This window comes from Anabas testudineus, chromosome 17, assembly GCF_900324465.2.
Source record: "Anabas testudineus chromosome 17, fAnaTes1.2, whole genome shotgun sequence".
Classification (NCBI taxonomy): Eukaryota; Metazoa; Chordata; class Actinopteri; order Anabantiformes; family Anabantidae; genus Anabas; species Anabas testudineus.
In genome coordinates, this window is record NC_046626.1 from 13241106 (window position 1) to 13258519 (window position 17414).

General features: G+C 41.2%; 1 protein-coding gene across 8 annotated transcripts in view; it reads right to left on the bottom strand.

Annotated features, from left to right (window-relative positions):
• The window catches only part of LOC113171779 (adhesion G protein-coupled receptor L2-like), a 77603-nt gene that overhangs the window by 42844 nt on the left and 17345 nt on the right, over nucleotides 1-17414 (bottom strand). For all 8 annotated transcript variants that reach the window (XM_026374463.1, XM_026374462.1, XM_026374461.1 and 5 more), the window contains exons 2-3: nucleotides 16220-16432; nucleotides 3287-3500 (exon numbers count right to left, since the gene is read on the bottom strand). In XM_026374463.1, the coding sequence (XP_026230248.1) occupies nucleotides 3287-3500; nucleotides 16220-16295 (290 nt within the window). In that variant the 5' untranslated portion in view covers nucleotides 16296-16432. The remainder of the gene's footprint in view (nucleotides 1-3286; nucleotides 3501-16219; nucleotides 16433-17414) is intronic.

Consider the following 17414-nt stretch of genomic DNA (forward strand, 5'->3'; position numbering starts at 1 on the left):
TTGCTTGCATTTTCTTTATGCAACTTTTTCATCCAGGCCCATTCTCAGCTCCCTATAATAACCCTTTCACTGAGACTAATGGATTATAATGGATTATAACATTACATATGGTTACAAAAAACGAAATAAAAAAAATGGCGAAATCCTTAATGTAATTGATGAATAGAATGCGGATTATCAGTGATGGTTAAAACATCACTGACAATATGGAGCCTGATGCACATAAAACATTCATTTTTGTGGCTATACTGCAGTTACAGCTGCTGCAAGGGAGAAGGGTCACTGCATCTTAATGTGAACGGACTGACAGCAGACGACAGCAATAGACTCACTTTAAGTGTACTGAGAGATACTCGATTCAATGACTGTTTGGAGTTATAATTATGACACTGGTTCCCAGTTCTGTAAAGTATATTTACTCAGATACTGTTTTGAGATACTTGTATTTGCATCTTATAGTACCTTTTAGTTTTACTCCATTTTAACAGTTCACCCTACGACACTACATTAAAATGACAGAGTTGTTATTAACAGATTAAGATTTGTAGACATGTAGAAAAATAATATATGATTAGGTCATGTAATGCAATGTGTTTTTACCCAATGAGGTACACTAAAGTGTATTGAATTGTGAAAATAAGCTACACATCAAGCATATTAAAGTGCTTCTACCTAATAAATGTATCTGTGATTACAGTCCAATAACAAGATATATTTACATAAGAAAATCCCCCTAAAAACTGCCATCCACAAAATGAATATTCTACTTTTGGTTGGTAAACTTTAAGTTCATTGTAAGAATGTTTACTTTAAAAAGTCAATATTTGAAATATTACCATTTTATAATGACAGTGAGACAGATTTATTTACAGTTGTGTTTTGACCACTGTCCTTTTAGCTCTGCTTTAGTCTTTAATAGCTCCTGTGGGAAATATCAAGCTATTTAGTGGCTAAATGCGCCATTGTTTTGCTGTTTACTGCTGGGCAGATAAATGTATAGCGGGCTTATCAGGGCTTTTTATTTTCTAAAACTGCTCGCTGCTGTTGGCGGAAAAAGGGGTGATGAGAACAGTGAGAGTTTACCAACATATTTAAACCAAACCAAAGTTGAAAGACTATAAAATAGTTTGCAGAACCGAGGAGCAGTGTAGAGTTATTTGATAAATCTCGGGTGGGTTTGCTACTATGAACAACCACTTTTTCAATACATATTAAATAAATCCACTGGTAATTGCTTTAGGTAAAGGATCTAAACAGTTCTCGCACCAATACTAGTTTGATTCAGGTTGAGAATTCAGTGACATTTATTCTATTTGAATTTTTAGATGCTCCTGCTCTGGAGGCAGATGTTGTTGCTAAGCATTTTGACACGCTTCCTCTGTTTTAAACTGCCGATGAAATCAGTGCATGTAATCTCTGCTGCTCTGAGCACAGTCCCATGATAATAAAGTGTTTTGGTTCTACTTGCTTTCCATTTAAGAGATGCACCCCTGACCAGGTAAAAGATTAATTCTGTTAGTTTTACTGGGTCAGGCAATGGGTGGACATTGAAACAAGGTAATGCATGTCAATAAAACAACCTTTTCTCAAGCAGATGCGTGTGTGTGAATAGTTTGTGTACCTACACTTGTAGAAAAACAGAGAAGAGAAGTGAACGGGACTGGCAGACAGAAAGGTCAGACTTACCGTCCATTTAGGGTACATCTCTGAGCGAATGATCACCTGAATATTAAACAAGCCCAGTAGCCTGACTTTCCATCAGTTTCTTCATACATTTTTCATCCATCCACTTTTTATGTCAACAACCAGTCTACTTGACAAAACACTTTGATGTAGATGTTGAAAATCATGCCGTTTGATTCACGTCTAGTTGTTTTTGTTGTGAAAAACGAGTTGCTGATGAATACTTTTTGCTGCAATTTGCAAGCCAACAAAACTGCCACTCTGTGCAGCAGACGTCCCACTGTTTCTCCCTTTTCTTGTTTAATATGTTTGTTTATCTGTCTGCTGTGCTATTGCCTTTTGTTAGTCTTTACAATATTGCCAGGCCATCGTCTTTTAATGTGACGCAGTTTAAATATCCTCCTTGCTTTAGTTTGCTGCAGACTGAGCACTGATCACGCTCTCAAAAAGCTGTGTGACTGCTTTAACATCCTTGGTTATCACATCAACCTTAATTATGGTCAGGAGCCCATTTCCTCTGATCTGAATCATTAGAATAATTCTGTTTAAGGGCTTGTGGTGCGCAGTCTTCTCAAAGCCTTCGCTTGCACACTGCCTCCGGGGAATCTTCGATGGAGATAAGTTTGAAGTGCAGCTCCGGCAAGTGCGAGTCTGACTTGTCAACAGATGTGGTGCACGATCTAGCAGGTTTTAGTCAAACCGAAGGGCATGGGCACTGTCAGCGGCATGTTACTGTATGAGTGTACTGGGACTGTGTCGTAAATTTAGAAAGACAGAGTAAAACAGCAGGACTTGATCTATTTCAGAGCTATTCTGTAGTGCTGCATCTCATGGGAGTAAATACAGAAGTGAATGATGTGAGGGGGAAACCCAGAGGTGTAAGATGGTGGGCGATGATGCTCAGAAGCTTTCTAGAGGAGGGCTAGGTTAGGACAGAGCAGTGCATTAAAAGATGAACTGTACTGGTTACTATTTATGAATAGTTCATCCAGTGCCCTTTAAAAATACAGACACCTCTAGGGGTAAGCAGCAGTCAAGCTGGTGTGTTGCTGTTCTGTCTTTTGACAGTGAGGCAGCATCCTGTGAGAGGGTAACCAGGATAAAAGGCATGATGATGGGCACTGCTCACTACCTGAGGCAAAGCCACTTCAATGCAGTACAAGTGTTTGAACAAAGCAAACCCAATGTTCCAGATAGGGAATTAAGAGGTTGTTCATGTGACTCCTAGTCTCTCTGAGCTACGCTGATTATGACTCAAACATCAGCAACAACACGCAGCTGGTGTGAAGAGCTCTGCCGCATGGATGTCAATTCCTGCCCATCAAGAATTAATCTGCGCCCCAGTTTTCTGAATTTCAAAATGCCACCTACATAATCCAGTCAACGAAAGAATAATAAAAAATAAAAAAATGTAAAAGGTGTGAGATGTTGATTAATTGTCCGGTACGTAGGTGGATGCACAAGCAGGGTGATAATTTCAACTGTTCTTTTGTGTACAAAAATATTAGGTGGAGAGAGGAGGGGGGAATGAGGTCCATACTTGTCCTCTCTAGCTCCTGGTTGTGTTTGTGAAATAAGATCCCTCCGCACCCCAGCGTTTTACCTTTGTGATATAATCTTGTAGGCATCGGGGAGGTAGCAGTTGACGTTTTCCATCTGGAATGGGTCAGCGTCACAGATCTTGTCGTCAGTCCGGCCGTAGTTGGCCGTCTCGATCATAATGACATCACTCCCTGGGCAGCGGAGATCAATTGCATATCCCTCACATGAGAGCTCTCTCCTGACCAGCCCAAAAGGCAAGGCCGCACGGCTGAACCCTGGCACGCGAAAACAGAGAAGAAACTTTTAGCACATAAATAACAAAGTGAGTTAAAAGGATCACTGCTTGAATACAATGAGGCCGCACACCATGAAGTAAAAATCTACTGGCACAAAATAAATAGGCAACAGCAGTCCAGTGTTTACCACAGTTTTAAACAGACGGGCCACTACACGCAATGCAGGAATAGGGAAAGACAAAACAATTCATCTCTCCATCTCTCTGTGGTCTTGGATGTTGGCTAAGACATCAAATCTTAATTCATTGGAGGCCAATGGTAACCTCATAAATTCTTGAGCAAACACAAAGGCTACAGAGCATCAGGAAGCCCTCCACCTAGAGAACATCTACTGTAGAGCCAAACGTATTCAACTGCCTCCTTTGTTTCTTTTGCTTTACTTGCTTTGTGAAGCAAGAAACAGAAAAAGGCAGAACCCCGGCAGAATGTAGTGTAATATAATCCATTTTACAGCATTGGCGATCGAAGGGGGGACTGTCTGGAGTCCACACAGGAGGAAAAATCTATACATGGAACACAGAAGATGGGAGTGCAGCCAAATAGCGCTACTTTGGGGGAAAATTAACAATTTCATTCAAACCTGTCGCCCCTTTCAGCAAATTACAATGGAATGGGTTATTTCTTGGTATTTCCTTTTTCTAAGTAATAAAATGTCATGTCACAAATAGGGCAGAACTACAGATATGGAGATTTGCAAAGAGAGAAAAAGGCAATAATAAAGATAGGAAAGAGAAGAAAGTAAAATCCATTATCTGAGGTTAAAGTGATCCAAAGTTAAAAAAAAAAGTAACTGTCTGCAATTCTGAGAAAACAATTAGGTAGAATCTAAGTAGAACATGCAAATGTGTTCCATTTAAGAAGTGCAAGCAGAGCACTGCATGAACTGTCAATAATCGCCGCTGTTTGCAGCAATAGTTGGCCCCCGAGGGGGCAGCTACCATTTGTATTTTCTACACTGCTTTCTCCTAATTAGCCCTCTTTTCAGCCCGCTACCTTTTCCATGCTCCTATTGGCTCCCCAGCATTGTCATGTACTAACACTTACCACCCTGGGTTCACTTTGCCCCCTCACTCTAATTATCCTCACACTTTTGACAGTCCGGGCCTGATGCAATTAGCATTGTTTGAACTGCTCAAAGTTGAAGTGATACCGGCTTGAAATTCCTACCCTGAAACCCCCGACCCACATGTCTGCTAGTCATTTCAGCCTGCTGTGCCTGGCTCAGCTATAATGATATTCTGTGTCAGGCTGCACATGTCACACCGGCAAACTGAAAAAAACACACATAGACATCTGTAAAGCATACACTGTTGAGAATGAAATGTTGAAGTCATGGCATATTAGGAGAAGCTTCTGCACACACTAGCAGTGGTAGCAATATAACAAAATATGAAACTAATGGTATAAATTCTCTGGCACTCGGCCACTAGACATTTCATTATAATACCATGATCTATCTAATGGCCAGTAGATTCTGCTTAGCTGGACTGTTTATCACCTCATTAGGAGACGTCAGTGTAGCCGAACCATAAGTGGAGGGCTGTGAGGTCACTCCATCTATTCCAATAACCACTACAATTACCCAAACCTCTCAGAAAACCTGTCCAGAATGGTGGATGATAAAACACAGAGTGAAGTCGCCAGGTTTACTGCGAAGACTAATGATTGTCCCGCCTGCCATTCTTCATGGAAGGAGTGACGGGTTTATCACAGCAGCCACAGAGAGCAGACAGAAAGAATGCATTTCATGAGATTTTCAAATTCTGAGCTGAGAGACCAACGTTCGGCTAAAACACCCTCGTGGACACACATGCACACGCCATCTGCCTTTGTAACCTCCTTTCTCTGGCTGTCCACTCTACCCATCTATCAGACCACTATGGCATGATGGCATGCTGCTGTCAACACAGGCCTAGCGATTGATTAGGTTTGTGCCTTGCCAGCTTCTTCCTCCCTCACTTGCCTGTATAGATCTCTCTGGTCATAGGCTAACACTACATCAATTAGGGGGAGTATCTAGACTGTACTGGCGGCCTAAAGAACAAATTGCTTCTTCTCCAAACTGTGGATAGTCTTGGTCTCATTAACGACTGTCTTGTCGACGCGTAAATGGGCAAATAATGACAAACCTGTCTGAAAAGTTAAAATATATATAAAGGAGATTTTTCACTCTGTAGGAGAGCTGAATTCAAGAGAGTATATATTGGGTCGACTTAACTGGATGTTGCTTTAGATCTTAGGATCTAAGCACAGCTAAGAAGGAAAAATCTTGTGACAACAAAGGTTCCTGGATCTTAAGGTTGATTTTTCTTTTGGTTTTAAACTAGTTTTGCGAGATTTTGGAGCGAGCGGATGATTGTTTGTGTGCACAAATGTCAATGTCTTAGTAAGGTATGAAAAGCTTTTCATCTTGCGTTCTGTGCTTTGTTTGACTGTTCAACTTTGCAGCAGTTGCAGACTGCGACAGAAGGGCACCAGCTGCAGGGAAAACAGTGTCAAGAAAGCTGCAGGAAAAAAAAAAATCCATAACACAATCCCTGTGTGTGTAAAAATATAAAAAGAAAAAAATGTGGTGCTCTCTTTGTATTTGTACCTCAGATTATCATCAAATTGCACAATCTGTGCGCTCACTGAATAATTCTTAATATAGAGCAGTTAGTCAAATTGCCATGGTAACCACTTTGACTTAGCCATAATTGGCTGTGATCCCTGTTCCTGGCCTTGTTGACACGAAGCCTTATCATGCATTCTGGTCAGTGAGTGACTGCAAGGAAAGTAGCTTTTCAGATTCCTCCCCCTGACCTGCCTGCTAAGCCGTCTTTTGAGCTCAAGAGAGCAAAGCAAGGGCCAGAACCACTTCTCAATATGATGCATTCTGGGAGTTTTTCTTCGTCTGCCATTGACAGCCTATAATTTACTGGCGACAATCCACCCCCCTCATAATACATATTTTGTTTTCAATCAACACCCTTGAAATTGGAAGTGGCACTGTGGCTCAGATGGATGCATCTGAAATCATCCACGGAGTTACACTCTGAGGCTTTTAAAACCCTGGAGATGAAACGAAAAGATAATGGAGGTTTGGTGTTGAGATATTGCCATTTGGTGGCTGCGAGCGGCAGACCATAACACACATGTTGAGGTTCATCTTTGCTGCTCTGTGCTGTGTTTTCAGCTTTCGAGAGCACAGTCGTGACCAACCTTTAGCCCTACAAGCTCTACAGCATCAGGACATCAGACGCTGGGAGGAAAAAACTGAAGGAATGTTTGATCAGCCCAAAAGAAAAAAAATGGGCCACTTTTTGGAGGACAGACAGAGTGGCGAGGGCTGGCACAGACAAAGAGCAAAGGCGTTGGTTGACGCTTGTCATCCTCCATTAAGGTTCCTTTGATTGGCCTTTGTGGTCCTGGAAACGGCAAACAGCTGCATGCAAATGGCCCCGTTTCCCCACGGCTGGCCCCCATTGTTCTGGGCTTGGGTTTGACAGGGACGCTTTCTCTGCAGCATAAAGGAGGGTGTAGCCTTTAGTCAAATAAGAGTGCTCCCACCGTGGTCACAGCAGGAGCACTTCAAGATCGTTTGTCTTTTTATGTTGTTTTATTCCTGATATTACTGGTAGCCAACATCTTTAGAAGAAAGAGAAGATCTTAGAGTCAAGCTTTTCCTCCAACAGCAGGGGATGCCTCTGTAATCCAATATCCGGAGTGACAGAGTGGTCATACAGCATGTTTTGCTCTGATGGAGTAATGATTTTCAATGGGAATTCATTAAGCGGGACAAAAAAAAAAAGAAAACCATATTTGAATTCTTACTGTTAGAAAACAAAGCTTTGCCAGTGTTTCCCCTCTATTTTCCTCCTCCTTTGTTCTTTACTGCAGTGTTCCTAATCTGTTCAGAGGAACTTACTGATTCGTCGCCAAGGAGGGAAATTAGCTTTATAAAAATTTCATTCAAAAGGCCGTTGTGGTAAACCTTTTATATGTCAGATAAAACAAAAGCATACTTCACTGTTCGCGCATGTCTCTAGACTGATACTAACTACAAGGACTAACTCAGCTCACACTGCACAAAGACAGCACTCAACATTCCCATTTCCTAAATTTGTAAGTGCTGCTGCCTAAAATGTACAAGACAAGTTCACAAATGCAGTACATGTCCGCCCATCATATGTGAGAGACACGCAGGAGTGAGGTGGGAGATGAGAAAAGAGATTTGGGATTTGCAAAATAACACCTGCTTTTTAAATACAGACAACACCCCGAGATCACTTCACTATGCCACAAAGGGTCATATTTCATTTCAACTGTCGAAATGCGGTGAAACACTGAAAATCTAGTTGACATATGGCACCATCTCCCATGACACCTTAGTCCCCGCTCTGGTCCACCTTGCTGGGAATTGTTTCTAAAGACAGTGTCAGACAAGACCACAAACCCTGGGGCTAAACCCGCCTTTCCCAGACAACTGCTATCAGACACTCTTGATTCCGATATAAGTATTCTAAAATAGAAACTGGCAATATGGGAGTCCATTTGTGGTTAGAAGAGGCGCTCTGAGTCATATCCCTTTTCTCATTTCTGGTGATACATGAATTCAGTGTTGCCACTTCAAATTCCAAAACCACAATTTGTATTCATGACCATGGCCTTTCCTCTAATTCATCACCTGGATGTTTTCTTGGGTATAGAAAAAAAAAACAGTAGGTGGGAGGAGAGAATCACACACTCCATGTAGACGCATGTCTTGTTGAAGGGGTTTAAGGGGAAGGATTTGTCATATTGCTGAGGCTGAGTGAGATAGACCCCGCTGCTCCCTCTTAACTCCGCAGGTGGGTCCATTTAGAGAAAGCTAGATCCTATCCTGCGAGATGCAAGCGTGTAATGTTCTCTCTTTTTGGGGAACAGCGTGAATTTAAAGGAAAAATACAGTATTTTTCAGTCTCTGTTTTAGTCGCATAACATATCTAAATAGTGAGTGACCAATCAAGCAAGCTTTCACACCTCAAAACTACAACAGAAGTGTAAAGAAGTCAAGATTCAAAAAGATTTAAAAATCCAAGCTTTTCATTTTACATATTAAAAATCAGCTTGAGACTGGGTTTTAAAGCAACTCAATAAGTTTTACTTTTACCTTCCTTAGAGCTAGAAGTTAGAAGCTTTCAAAAGACTTAAAACAGCCCTTAAAATAGCTGTTCTGCTAGAATCACCTTTTCTACATCTCTACTACAGGGATGGAAAGTGCAAACTTACCATGACCCATCAGTCAGAATAGAACAATTATGAGATACATACCCAGGTTGAAAAATAAACAGCCCCACAATATAAACAAAATACTCGAGATGTTGCAGAAATCACTCTCTGGGATTAGACATCGCACTGAAAATGTATATGTTTTCCCACAACTGATGCAGAGTCGACACGGTGGATTATTTTGGCTCTCCAGAACAGCCGGCTCAGCTGCAGAAGACTGCAGATGAAGAATTTATCCCATGAGAGCAAAACCTAAAAAAACAGCCCATAGAAGCCCATGAAAGTGGAGGCTCTAATGAATGTGTTTTCATTTGGCAGCAAGAATCAAAGTTTTCTCCATTGTCGATTGGTTGGATGATCTTTGACCCTGTGGGCGAACATCAAAGAAAACCAGTCCGGAAAGAAGGAAAGCATCATTACATTAGTAATACATATAATGCTCTGAATGCAAGGAGGGTCAGTACTTAACATAAGTCATGACAGGATTAATTCGGTTGAGAAGATATACGACATACATACAACTAGATCTAACGTCTTCTTTTGTTTGGTCCATGGACACATCACTCAGATTAAAGCAAAGTGTAATTCAACACCTTGTTCAGTCTACTGAGACTACTGTTCTTTCATAAACACACAAATAACTGTCACAGAGGCTAAACATTTGGAAACAGCTTGAAAGATGAAAAAACCCTATATGCTCCCAGGAGAGTGCCATCTGACAGAATTAGTTCATAGCTTGCTCAATATCTAACATGCATCTTTTTCACTGGGAAGTTGATGAAACACACAGAAAGAGGTGAGCTAAAGCAACTCTCCCGAGTGCAGCAGGGCTATAGCTTCACAGGTTTGATCTACCCCGAGTGATGCTTAACTCCCCTTAAAGCCCATATTTTACCCCTGCACTTAAACCCCAGCTGGATTTTCCACTCAAAAAAACGCCTCAGAATAAGTCAGGTGCCTCCCCAAGGTTGTGGATGGAGTAGAAAAAAAAAAAGGCACAGGATGTAGTGGAGAAAAAGCAGGAGGAGGAGGAGGAGGAGGAGGATGTGGGCTTGTATCCATCACATGCTTTTGTCTCAGTTCTTGTTTGCTGGGGCAAAGTCTCCCTATTTCACCCTCCTAATCAACCCTCCAATTCCTCCACCAAGCCCTTTCTGAACAGACCCGAGCCCAGGAGGCCTACTCAGTACGTCACATAGACAGGGTGTCAGATGAGACTGCAACTGGAACACGGATTACATGAATAATGAGCCGGAGACTACAAGGATGGCTAGGAACAGAGACCGAGGCCTTGAGACGATAATGAACAGGCATTTCTGAGAAGAGACACAGGCTTTATCTTCATGCAGATGCAGAGGCAAGAGCAGCCTTCAACGCAGCGTTGTTATTGCTGTCATTGGACACAACCAAGCGGTGGTGCTTTCATGTCACCAAACAAAGCCGCTTGTGCCGAAAAATGTGCAGATGTGGGGATACAGTGCTGTTTTGGTACTAGTTTTTGCTTAAACCTTTGTTTTCATGCTTGCCTTGCACACTCAATGGGGAAATGTGCTACAAGAGGGGGTCAGTGCGGATAGCGTAAGGCAAACAAAAACGTTCTTTGTGCTTTGCTGTTTCTCTGACTTTTTTTTTTTTTTTTTTTTTTTTTTGCTGTGTACTTATTCAATTTCCTGCACGGCAGGAGAGGGCTTCCTTATCTTAGACTGTTTATACCTGCAAATCGGCTGGTGGCCTTTTGTTTGCCAGTGACCCACCCTGAGGTGACATTTAATTCCTGAACAAAAAATGTGTGGTCATGCTCTATGGCACAGACTCTCAGCCTGAGGAGGTTACTAATACATTGAATGCAACAGAGGTGCATTCATGGCCTGTAGTGAAGGCTAGCCTGCAGACACAGAGAGAAAGAGACACAACACAAGTCACTGCACTGATTTGAATCGTATATGACCATTAGCCTTGTAAAATCTAAATGACATGAACGAAAACCAGTGGAACTAGTTTCATCTTATATTTACACTCCCGTCCCTCTCTGTATTTTTCTTTCCCCTCCTCTGACTTAAGAACAAACATGCCAGAAAATCTGTGCACACACTAAAACATACACTTGAGTCACAGGAAGCACACAAAAACACATTTACAGAACCCAACATAATTTCTTATATTGATTGTCGTCCCTTTCCCACTGTCAACACTAGTTTTAACACCAACATTACTGTGTAAATCACAAGCAGCAGTAACACAAATGTGACACCTGAGCTGTTATGACATTTCTGACACGGAGCGAGAAAGACAGCGACAAACGCATCATTTCTGAACAATTTTCACTCGGGGTAAATATAATTGTAGCCTCCCTCTCTTTTTTTTCTTGTTTAACAGTGTGAAGCTTTTTTGTTCAGATGGCCTTCATGTTCTTTTACACGTGATGCGCTTTCCAAAATCAAGCTCTCTTTAATAAATTAATAGTTAAAATGGAAGTCACGATTAAGGGGGAAGAACAGTTGTTGTTGTTGTGCAAAAAAAAAAAAAAATAATAATAATAAAAATGCTGCCGCAGGTATTTAGTCAGAGCAACAATCTGCTTTGATTGCCTTTACACAATGTTCCTTTGGTACTAAATGTTATATGCTTTCTTTTGTTTTTGTTTTTTTATTTTACATGTTTGTCTCTTTTTGTTTGGTAAAATTAATTCTGGCATGCCTCTTAGCTATTTAACTACTGGATGAATGGTGAACCAACCACTTGTTGCCTCTGTAAATACTGTTAGTCCTGTTCCAAACCTCCTCACACACAAAGAAAGCTACACAGCCTTCTCGTAATATAAACTTGATTTTAGTTGAAATCCTCCTGCTTTCTCTCAAGATTAAATACATGACTTTGTTATGACAGCCAAACCATCCAGTGAAAAAGAGACTTACACCAAGCAAACCCAAAAGTTTAGATTCTGAGGCAAACTGCTTTTTAGTTGTAAGCTGGACTCATCTATTATCTGAATAAGGCTGCCTGGCAAGAAAGAAAAAAAAAAAAAAAAGCAAGAGCAGACAGGAAAGAATGAGGCAGGCATCTGGTCCAATGTTTATACAACTTGTTACCATAAGGGGTGTGAATTGAATGGCTCTAAGATGCTGCAGGCGAGCAAGATTTAAGGCATGCTTAACAAATGAAATCAAACTGTCAGAAAACTATAGCTCCTAGTCCATTAAATTAAGTGTTTGTTCATCAGCTGGACATATAACAGCAACTTTTACAATCAATCCAAACGCGCAATAAAGCACACCTGAAGGGGAAAGAGATTTCTTCACATTCACATATTGGATGGAAATATTTCTTCTTCTTCTTCTTGCTGCTTTTGCTTTACCAAAAACGCACTCAGGAAATCGCTGTTGCAATAAATCTAGGATGACCCCATCAGGGGTGATATTGTATTTCATTTCCTCTGAGTGAAATACTGATCCTGGAGATTCATGTGACTCTGGCTCATTTCAATTTCATGTTCTCTTATGATTCAAAACTTTCCACATTCTCAGTTATTATTAAAACAGCATATTGTTACACAACGCTATAGGGGAATATATCTGATGCACTGTACAGAAACTGAAAAGTTGCATTACTGCAGGGACTGTGACAAAATGCTGACAAAACTGTATTAGTAAATAAGGAACGAAATGGAGAAATGTGATTTATCTATCTCCATATGGCTCCCAATCTGCATGAAAGTCCATTCAATCCGGATGATGAACTTCTTATTTCTTGAAATGCTTCCAGTTGGGTAGAATTTTCATGCAATTTTTTTCTTCCTCTGTGCTTGTTCTCACCACACAGATTGACCAGTCATCTGTGAATCTCCCATGGTTTAACTGATAATTCATGATCTCCCCGCCATGGACCCTCAGCATTCAATATGAATTATAAAATGGCAAGCCAAGCATATCAATGGATGACAGACTGGATGTGTATGGCCCGGGGCCAGAGAGGAGTTCAAGCTCAATAGCTTCCCCCATTCAGTCAACCCCAGGACTGGAAATACCAGTGTGGCACGAGGGAGGGCCTTCCATCAGCACAATGTATGGCACTGCTTGAGACAAATGCTGTGCCGAGACGTATTGTTAACCTTTACCACCTTTCAGGGAGAAACACAGGCATGCTGCTGTGTTCGATCCAAGGAATATTTTACAATAACATAAAACAAGAACAACAAAAAAATCTCCCTTTGAGAGAAATTAGTGTGCCATGCTGAGTTTCTAAAAACAAACTGAAAAAAAATGGGCAGAAAATCTTTTCAGGAAGCCATTGTTGCGTTTTGCATTTTCCTTATACTTGATTTGTGTCCACTGATTTGTTTATTCAAAGAAATGCATTTTAATGCCTATTATTCACACACCTGGCTTTGCTAGAACACTAGCTAAGACCTAAACAAACACCGGCTCTTTACTCCCTGTCTCAGCAGACATGACACGGCTATCGAAGACAAACCACTTAATCTTTTACATTTCCCATTTGTGCAATATTTAGATATGAAGGCCGAGGTGCCCGCTCTCATTTTGGCATTTAAACACAAAGCGTTGATAGCGACTGCTCAACTGCTCAACATAATTCCCCCACCTCGCCCCACACTCCCCTTCGAATCTGGCTTTCTTCATTTTAAAGATGCAGATAACAGCTCTCATTCAATCACGGCAGATACGTCCCTGTGCACACCTTTGTGGCCACTCTTTTTAAATCTGGTAGTCCTCTTACATTTCTGCAGACTGAGCAGTCTGAAACATCTGAGACAAAACTGATACCTGCATGACCTAGTTTACTCAAGCAGGAGCGTCATTTTATATCAGTTATATAATGGTACAAGGATGTGGAAGAAATGGAAAATGGAGTACACATAATGAAAACAAGGAAGAGTATATAGGCTATTGAGAATTTATGAAGTGTGAAGAATTCTGTACTCCAAATTAAATGCTTAAAATGTAAAAGTTTGGCATGATATAAAGGTGTAATTCTTACGATTTGCATGATATCTTTCCCATTTGTTGAGACTGTTTATGGCCAGCGTTTGAAATATTTATTCAGTGTATTGATTCAGCGATTACATCTTCATATGGTAGTTTTCACTGTTGGTGGCCGGAGTCCGCCATTAGAGCGCAGGATTAAAATGTACTTCGCACAAGGAATTTACAGGAAATGATGCGTGAATGTAATCAAGCATCACTGTTTTATCTCATGGGCTCAGCCTCACTGTCTACTGTTCATTCTCCCACATGAAAACTTTTTAAGAAAACTTAGAGCGCCTGATTTGAATGGCCCTTGGCATGTATTAACCATACTTTACCAGCAATAACAAATCTCTTGGCCACTTGGAGGCAGAGAAAACAAGTTGCAAACACATTGAGATATTTAATTTAATATGATTGTTTGCAAACAACACTTCATTATTTGCACATTCAGCAGTTACTGAGAATATTAATTTTAATTTGCAAATCTTTCAACCTGGTAAATATCACTCAAATATTAAGTCTACTTGGCAATAGCTAGCTCCTTCCCTGCTAAATGCTCCACTGTGTGAGCAGTTAGTTGCTAACTGTGTCTGCATTCTGTTTGGTGCTGAGAAAGTACTGTGCAGAGGGTTTTTAGAGCTTATTAGCCGAGTGTGTTGTCTACTGCAGCTGAAAAGGGTGCTATGAGAATTTAGAGTGAATCGAAGTAAAGCGGAGCTGCAAATTCAGGTGATAATTCCCCTTTCATATTGTTATTTGATATACTGCTATTATAAATATACAGAATATAGCTGCTTAAAAGATTAACTTGTCACATTAAAGAAAAATCTAAAAAAGAATCTATGCTCCAAACACTTTTTCCTGGTAGTGGTTAATTCCACTTGATTTTGCACAAATTGATTAAGTTTGTCAAAACGGAGATCTGAATGTTGTTCATTCTTCCCACCAGCCTCAGAAGTCGATACCAGCATGGAGAGAAATCACTTTATTTTCAGGTATGTCAATGAGCATTTCAAAGCCCGAGGAATGTTTTGGGTGAAAACGATAACTTGATTATAGTCTCTTGTGGTACAGGACAGGAGGTAATTATCAAGTAGACTTTTTGTTGCAGGCAATCTGATGGAAAAGCAGATCATAGGCGGGATGCAGGCCCTCAGGGCTGGACAGGGTGAAGGTGAATGGCATGTGGATAGAATCAGATATTGTTTTCAGGCGAACCCACACACACACACACACACACACACACGCACGCACACACACACACACACACACACACACACACACACACACACACACATTCCTTATTGATGGATGGGCAAATATGCATTCTTAGGCCTGAGAGCCCTCACATCAACTGAAACCCAAAACCTGGACATTCTGCATACCAAAGCAGTATTCCTCTTTTAAAAATTCAACAGGACTATCAATCTCTGTTTCCAAGCCAAGCCAAATAAGAAGGCTATTCTTCAAATGCCACAGTTAGATTCTTCAATATTATCTAATATTGCTAATTTAGAAATAATAGAAATGTGTTTGAAAACCGTTAGGGACAGCCTGCTTGATAGCAACTTGTCTTTGTCAACAAATTGTACACTGCAGACAGACCTAAAATGTAACTGGAAGAGAAATCTATGACAGAGCAAAAGACAGAGAAAAAAAAGGCAAAATCCAAATTGAAAAGAAAGAAAGACCTCAAAATATACCTCAACATCAATCTGTAATCAATGCTTGGCACAAGCGAGTGATTCTGGGTTACTTTGTTTTCCAGTACAATGGGACCGAAAGACGGAAAAAATTAATGCTCATCACTAAGCAGACATAGCAGCATCAGTGATTTTGATGGGCATGTAACAGACAGAGTGTTTTGTGACAACACTTGTAATTACAGCCAAATGTAATCAAAAGTGAGGAGAGGAACCAAGAGTGAGCCTTGGGATGTCATTTCAGGCAATTAAAAAACACTGACACATTCTTTCCTCGGTCTGGTGCTGAATCGAGAGCCCTGCTTTTGGCGATTGTAGGTGTTGTGCCTCCTCGGAACGATCAGATTTAGGTGCAAAAGAAAAATGCATCTATTCTCTGTGGCTCCAGTGTCTCAAAGTGCGCTCAGCCAATGTGTTATAAAGATCAGCGTGCAGAAAAGCTGCAGTTATGAGGTTTAAGGGTAAGGACTCTGACACATCATTTCAGTGTTGTTTTAAAATGAAGAAATGTGTCAGCTAGTGTCCAGGGGTTGCCAGACGTTAGTGTTTGAAACACATTTTTCAAACTCCAAGGGTAAAGCCACTGAAGAAGAACTCAGCAACCTTGCCACATAAGAGCCTTCGCTGCTTTTGTGTGGCTGCAACAATGTGTGCTAATAAATTCAACACATTCATAAGCTGAATAATAAGTGGCTTCTTGAAAGGTTGACCAGAATCACATTAACACTACTTTCTGCCACGCAACTCCATGGTAACTCACCTTGTGAACAGTGAAAGCAAATGAGAAGAAGCAAGAGGCAGTGAAACACTGGACACCTCCACAGTGCAGAGGCCATTGTGTGCTGTATGCAAACAATCCAGGAGCCTTATGGCTAATAATAGTGGTTCAATGTGTTGCAACAGGAGAGTGGAGAGCTGGAGCGATGTCAACGATGAGTAGTTCTCAGAGCAGCATCACCAGTCATCGTCTCATCTGGAAGAAAGAGAGGAAATCAATGGTCATCAATATCTCAGGTTTTTCCTCTGTTTTCCACTGTACATGTGCGCAATGCAATAACAGAAGTCTTTTGAAATGCAGTCAGATAAATCTCAACACAATGAAAAGAGAGTTTCCACTGTTTGACTGAGTAAACACAACATTTCCCCCCTCCAACAACAAATTACGCAGAAATATTAAAACCCTGTTCTCAAATAATTATGGGGTCATCCACATGAAAACAAAGCAGATAGCGTGCCTGGTGCTCGACACGTCTTCCTCACTCGCCAGCTGAATGTTTACACAGCTTCATTCTCCCACTCTTCCCCTGTTCCACCTTCCCCATTTACTCCCAGATCCCCACGGGAGAAAGCATGTCACTCCAGCAACACACTCGCACAGGACGCCATTAGAGACACGGCTGCTTTGTGAGCTACTTTTGTCTCCTTCCTTATCGAGGGGTGGGAAAAACAGTCCTTTGTCTGCAAAAGCTGCAAAAGGTTAGCGCCTGAGACAGACTAACACACCAGACAGATAAGCTGCTTACTGAAGTCAAACACTGACGAAAGATGTGTTGTGTCATATGTGAAATGCCACACACACACACACACACACATAGACTCTTATATGACTACATGCCCAAACATATAGCCATGGACACTCGACTGCCGACTTGGACACGCAGGTAGAAAAAAGCATCCACACACCCACATGAGTGCATATACACACACACAGAGAGACGCACTGGTTCTTGTTTATTCCCTTGCAGTTGCCATCCAACATCTCCCCAGTGCACACACACACACACACACACACACACTTATCCACATTAAACACAGGCTCGGTCACTTGGTAGCCGTCGCTACGTAGAGGAGAGTGAATATTTCCCGTTTATGAATGCCGGTCCTCCACAGCCACCCGTCAACCACCCTGATTATTTTATAATGAACCTAAATTTGAGCAGCAGAGCAGTCAGAGC